The 7,181-nt window shown below is 37.8% G+C and overlaps 1 protein-coding gene across 1 annotated transcript in view; it reads left to right on the plus strand.

Moving 5' to 3' along the window:
* STK17B (serine/threonine kinase 17b) overlaps positions 1-1,527 on the plus strand; it is a gene marked incomplete at its 5' end in the record, with an annotated part of 9,550 nt that extends 8,023 nt beyond the window's left edge. The window contains one exon of the mRNA XM_010073796.1: positions 1,138-1,527. Within this exon, the coding sequence (XP_010072098.1) occupies positions 1,138-1,420 (283 nt within the window). The remainder of the gene's footprint in view (positions 1-1,137) is intronic.
* Between the last annotated feature and the right edge of the window lie 5,654 nt (positions 1,528-7,181).

Below are 7,181 nucleotides of genomic sequence, written 5' to 3' on the forward strand. Positions count from 1 at the left end.
CAGGAATGACCCTGTTTGGTTTAGAAAGAGGTCCTTTGATAGAAGGGGAAGATGGGAGGTGATATCCATGAAGTGCCTACTTTGATGAAATAAGGACTTCGTACAAACTCATGTCTGGACAGGATCAAGGATGAACAGTCATTTCTATTGTGGCATCTCGTGAAAAGGGTTTGTCAATATCTGGAGTAATTCACAAAAACCATAGTGTCACGAGGGAAGCAATTATTATGAAGAGCCTGCTTTGATAAATGTTAGTGTGCACCTGCCAGACGTTTGATGTTCTGTCACAGTTACTACTCTACTTGCTTGTTTGTGGGCATCTCAGTCTTCATTATATTCTCAATAACCTGTTTTTTTTTTTTTCCCCATTCCAATTCTTGATGACTATACCTTCTTGAATCTTAAGAAGAAAAAAAGTTACAGTTCTCTGACCAAAATATATTCATGTGTTCTGGTAGAGTTAAGGACAGCTAGTGAGCTCTATTGCATTTCCAGCAAGTTCTGTGGATCTTAACAATGCAGAACACGATGAAAACTGCAGTAGCACTATACTAGGTTATCCAAAGGAACAGTTTTGTAAGTCTGTGGTTTGTTTGGTAGTAACTACATTTTGGAAGTGCTTGCACCAGTTCATGATGAATTGCACGAGTAAAACACTGCAAAATGCCAGATAAGAGTTGATGACATCATGTTATTTGGCCCTCCTTGAAAACCTAATGACTGAATATTCATTATCCTCCCTGTTTACAATGGTCTGTATAAAACATAGGACTTCAAAAGCATAAGCACATGCACATACATATATATATATATATATATATATATGTATCTCCAATGTTGGAAACATTTCAAGAGACTGTGAATACCCGCTGAGAAATCCTTGTTCTGATGAAAAGCTTACCAGTTCTGATACTCAGCAGTAGGGGAAACTGTCAACTAAAATTTAGATGGATGTTGCCAGTACTTAATGTTAACTATGGTAGGGTCTAATGTGTTTTTTAGCAGCAGCAGTAGTGCTGGAAAAACAGCAATATCAATTCTGCTGAAGATTTCTTAGGATGTGACAGAGCTACTTTAATTACATTGTGAGTATTTCTGAAATTAACTTAAGCAACTTTACCCTTTTCTCTTTTAAAGGGAAAGACCCACAGCAGAGGCCTGTCTTTCTCATTTGTGGTTGCGGCAAGGGGAGTTCATACTCTTGTGTAGCCCTGAAGAAACTTGTTGCTCTTCTCTGATGCCAGGATACACAGCAAAATGCTCTGAAGAACGTAACATAAAATCCAGTTGTAATGGTACCTGTAGCAACAAGGAAGACAAAGAAAACATTCCAGAGGACAGCAGTACAGTCTCCAAACGTTTCCGTTTTGATGATTCATTGCAGTATCCCCAAGACTTCATGACAGACTTGATATGTTAATATGTACTAATGACTTATAAAATGAATTCAGCATAATCTGTTCCAGTGGCGAATATAAGATTATGGCTTGCCAATTTGTGCAGCATTGCAGCGTTGGCGTACTGGAAATGCACTTTGATTCTTTTATGCTGGTGCTTCTTTTTCTATATCCATTGCTGGCAATGGATTTAAACTCCTGAGAAATTGGGGTTGTGGCACCAATAAAACAAATTATTATTTTTTAAGAGATAATTAAGTATTTTTGCACTTTTCAAATTTTAGTCCAAAAATTATGTCAGAGTGAACAAATTAAAACCTGAAAATGAGTTTGTTTAAACTCAGGCTTTGCCAAACAGTGGTTGAATGTGTGCACGTTTTTATGTCTAGTCTTTATAAGAAATTGGTCTAAGCAGGGAAACTGAATCTAGCTGTCTCATGGGGCTTATTTGTGACCATTCTCATCCCTTTCAATGGAAGAAGCTATAGTGCTGGCATGTTTTTGGCAATGTGATATATCTATTGGGGCCATTTGGAAATCTGCTTTCTCTCTAGGATCATGAGTAGTTAAGGAAATGTTTCTGCCTTATAGATCGGGTCCACTTAGGGATTATAATGCATACTCTGTGTTTTTTCTGTGTTGGATCTCTGGAATGCTTGAATAGAAAATGGATAGATTGTCAGTCCTTGCTTTGTGGTCCTTTGCTTCTTATCAGTAAGTTATATTTGAAGAGGATGAGGGTCCCATGCTGATGTCAATATTTGATACACTTGTTAGTTTGCTTTCATCAAACCTCTGAAATAGTGTTGTCTACCTGTATTGACCTATTCCTCATTTAACAGCCTCTTTAGAGTTAAAATAACCGAACAAACTGAAAATAACCATTTTTTTCCAGTGAAGCTACAATTAAAAGATTTTCATTATGCCCCTCTGATGCAGAAGTCCAGTGCATCTTTCTGTCAGTTATTGTTATCCATAATAACTTAGCTTCATGCCCACTCTTGAGAAATGGACTGCAGTGTGTTAGTATTTAAAAACAAGCTACCTAATAATTGTTTTAAGCCTTTAAATTTGCTTTGTTTAGTGGGTTTGTTATTTTTTTAAGTTGTATCCCTTCCACCTCCTATTTCTAGGCTCTGAGGAAATAATGCCTATATCAAGTTGTGACTTAGAGCAAATACCAATCATGCTGTAACAGCCTGAAACTGATACTGACAAGATAAAATCAGAATTATAACACTGAGGCTGGAAGTCCTTTTGTCTGGGGAATGTATTAAAGCTCTTATAAATATTTTGAAAGTAGATGGCACTTTAAAATATGTTTGGGATTTTCCACTCCTCAGGTCTTAGGCTTCATTGTTTTTGATTTGGATTTGGTTTGTTTTGTGCAATAAAATACCACTATCTGATAATCTTTTTCAAGTGTGCCTGTGGACTTGTTAATAGTTAGGCAGATTTAGGTTTTGGAACAACATACGATTGAGAGGTGAACATAATGAGTGTTAAAATGTTGTATTTTATCTTTCTTCACATGGAAGGAACAGGGTTTTTTTAAGAACATATTTCAATATAAGGTATCACTATAATGCATGGGGGAATTCAGGACTGTTGTCTTTATTGTGGGTGACACACATGTCAGCAAGTGAGAAGTCAGCTGTGGTGTAAGGCATGTAAGACTATCTTTCAGCTTACGTTTGTCAGGAAAAGTAAAAGTTTTCTGAGACTTACTCTCATGTGAAATTAAGTAATAGATATATTCAGCATAGAGGAAACTCAGATGCCTAGGTATAAATGAACCACACTGAGTCTCTTCAATGCATTAATTCTCATGTAACTTTTTTCAGTGATACTGATAATATATAATTATAAAATGACTTTGCTGGAGGCAGTTGTTGGATTGTGTTCAGGTATGTTATACACTTTTCAAAGTCCTTGGCTTTTCCCAGTTGGAGTCTTATCTAACCTTTTGTTTTTTCCACCAGCATAGAGTCTGATTTGAACTGGGTAAATTAAAAATATGAACTATTTTATAAATACTTAAAAGTTAAAGTTAAGATAAAGAAGAAAATGTCAAAAAGCAGAAGGTAGAAAAGAATGTTTAGAAAAATGTTAATTTTAAAAATTCTGCAAAAATATTACTGAACTGAAATTACAACTGGGAAGCTTGTGAAAGTCTTCATACATTAGTATTCTATTTCTAACATCTAGAAAATACAGCTGAAACCATATGCCAGCACTTTATGGCAAAGTTGTTATTCCTTAAGGTTTTTATCATAGTATGGTGTTTACATTTCCTGCTACTTTTGGAGCTAACTTATCTTTAAATAAATGAAAATTAGTCTTGGGCAAGGAACTTAAGTTTTGAAGACTTTATTTGTAGTTTATGTAAACTTAAAATATACCTTGAATTGGATTTTGTTTGGATCAGTGTGTTTGATTTATTTAAAAATATTGTGCATGCATAACTTCAACTGAATGTAAATACATACATTGTAGACAATTGTTAGCCCATCTTGCTTCCTGTCATATTACTGGGAATTACCAAGTGTGAGTGATGAGTAACATTTTAAGATGACTGAAGTCATATCTCTATGCAGCTATGACCTTTTTATATTAAAAAAAAAATAAACTTTGCCTTTTTTCAGAACTTTTGTGTTTTCATTTCTTCACAGAATCGGAGAATGGTTGAGGTTGGACGGGACCTCTGGAGGCCATGTTGTCCAACCCTCCCACCCCCCCTGCTCAAGTAGAGCCACCTAGACCTGGCTGGCCAGGACAATACCCAGATGGCTTTTGAGTATCTCCAAGGAAGGAGACCTCACCTCTCTGGGCAACCTGTTCCAGTGCTCAGTCATCCTCACAGTAAAAATGTTCAGATGGAATCTCGTGTTTCAGCTTGTGCCCATTCCCTCTTGTTCTGTCTCTGGGTACCACTGACAAGAGCCTGGCTCCAGCTTTGCACCCTCCCTTCAGATATTTACATATGTCGGTAAGATCCCCCCTGAGCCTTCTCTTCTCTAGGCTAACAGCTGCCTCAGCCTTTCCTCATGGGAGAGATGCTGCAGTCCCTTGATCATTCTTGTGGCCCTCTCGGGTATGTCTGTCTCTCATGTACTGAGAAGCCCAGGACTGGATACAATTCTCCTGTGCTTAGTAGAAGGGAAGGATCACCTCCGTCAGCCTGCTGGTGACCCTTTGCCTAAGCAGCACATGATACCATTAGCCTTCTTTGTGGCAAGGGTGCATTGCTGACTCATGTTAAACTTGGTGTCCACCAGGACCCCAGGTCCTTTTCTGCAAAGGTGTTTTCTATCTGGGTGGCCCCAGCATATATGTATGAGATTGTTCCTCTACAGGTGCAGAGCTTTGCACTTCTTACTAAACTTCATGAACTTCCTGTCACTCCAGGCAGAGCTCCCTGTCGATGGCAGCATGAGCTTCTGGTGTATCAGTCACTCTCCCCGGTTTTGTGTCATCTGCAGCCTTTCTGAGGGCATGCTCTGCCCCATCATCCAAATCATCAATGAATATGTCAAACAGGATCGGACCCAGTATTGGCCACTTGGGGATGCTGCTTGTTACTGACCTCTAGCTAGACTTTGTTCCACTAATCACCACCCCACCCCATTGGGCCTGGCCATTCAGCCAGTTTTCTGTCCACCTCACTGTGCTCATCCAGTCCATATACCAGCAGCTTGTCTACGAGGATCTTATGGGAGAGCATCAAAGGCCTTGCTGAAGTCTACGTAGGCAACGTCTGCTGCTCTCCCCACATCTACCAGCCAGTCATTTCACCACAGAAGCTTACCTCAAGTTGCTCAAGCATGACTTCCCCTTGGTCAATGTGTGCTGACTACTCCTGAGAAATGAACTTACCAGCTAACTTCCTGGAACTCTTCTACATGTGCCTGTTTTTATACATAAGAATGTATTATATGTAATGGTCTAGTTATGTCTTGTAGTATTTACTAAGGTGATACTTTTATGTTAAATTCTCGTGGCCTTTGCTGAACGACCATGTAAAGAAACATAAATGGAATGTTTGTTACACATATTAGCCTCCTAGGGCACTAATTGTACTTTTGTTTAATTTTCAAGTAGATGGCTGAATTTAAAAAAAAAAAACAACCAAAACACAAAAACCCACAACAACAACAATGCATTTTTCCTTTAGAATTAGACTCAGAAGAGGTGGTAACCTGTTGTGGCCTGGATAATATGTTTCCTACAAAGGCGTGTCTCACTGATTAAATGAAAGCTTTCTCATGGTTAGAAATGCACAAATGGGCTTTCTTTTTAGTGAAAGAAATAGTGTATTCATGTGCTTGGTTTGGTGTTGCTTGCAGCATTAATTTCAGAAATGATCTGAATGTTTACATTTCCTGTACTGACAGTTCTTACCAGGAATAGTGCCTGTTTTTTCTTTTATTTATTTTTTTAAGACACCTAGAAAACAAACTATTCTGTTTAGTAGCTTGAAATTTGTCTCTTTTCAAAAGGCCTTCTAAGGAAGGAGACATATTAGAAAAATGCATCATCTAGATAATAGCTGACCATCTTCTTATTGGGACAGGCATGCTTGTACTCTTGCCAATTCAGGTAGGTTATGCTTGGGAAAATATACTGTAAAATTGGGGCAAGATAAAAACATGCAATTAATGTGTTTTTTTCAGAAATCAATCATCCTGTTCCTTGAACCTGTCGTCTGACAAGACTTGAAAATAGTGCTTGGCCCACTCAGCATCAGAGAAGTGATGTCAGAATGAGTCAGCGTGTAAAAAGCCTACCAAATTAATGGTAACATCACAAAGCTGAGTAGCTGAGTCACCCACCAGTGCATGAGAGTGTAAGGAAATTTCTTAATTAAAAGCAGGTACATGAATTATGACATAAAAATTCTTATCTGGTTAGCCTGTGTAGGCTTAGCCCTGACAAATAAGGGCCAGACTATTACATAAAGTATTCAAAGAACTAATAATTCCATGTGACAGTGCTAGTTTGTGTTGCTTTCACAACACAACAGGAAGATAAAGGATGATTTTTGACCCAGAAACACCTGTGACAAAATTCTTGCCTTCCAGTGAAATGAAGACTTCACCTCTGAATGTGAATAGAGTTTCCTGTGACAAACACATTTGTGTCCCAAGTCAGTAAGTTGCCATACCTACACCGACCACAGAGTATTCATATTTCCTGTAGTGTTATGATATTCTTGATAGTACATAAAGACTCCTTTTTCTTTTTTCACCTGGCACTGACAGGTGCTCAAGTTCATGCTAGTATTCCTTTGTAGTGGCTGTGAAGATGAAATAGGCATACAAGTTATGGCCTGTAACTTGCTTTCTTTCTGTTTACACAGACAAACCCAGATCTCTTCACTGTCTTTACGACTCTTTCCTGTGTTGCACTAACTGTAGGGTTGTGTTGCACATCTGTGCTGTTACTGTGGCAAAAATAAGGTATAAAAGGAAAATGTACAGACTTGGTTTTGTCTTTCAAAATTTTTTTGAACTGAAAAATGTATGCTGTTTTTTTTCCACTGAAAACTTGCCTAAATTGTAATGTCTGAATATTCATGGCAAGTCAAAGCATTAAATTCGTTATCTATTTGAAATAATTATCCTGTCTGGTTGCATTTTAAGTGCTGTCCAAAATTCAAGTCCTGTTCATGAACATAATGGAGTTCAAATATCAGCTCTTGATTTAAAACCCTTAAACTTGAATTTTGATGACTAAAAACTTTTCCTTTACAGAAATCATTATCAATTATCAATCATTGTTAAT

This window comes from Pterocles gutturalis, unplaced genomic scaffold (genome assembly GCF_000699245.1).
Source record: "Pterocles gutturalis isolate BGI_N339 unplaced genomic scaffold, ASM69924v1 scaffold41277, whole genome shotgun sequence".
Taxonomy (NCBI): Eukaryota; Metazoa; Chordata; class Aves; order Pterocliformes; family Pteroclidae; genus Pterocles; species Pterocles gutturalis.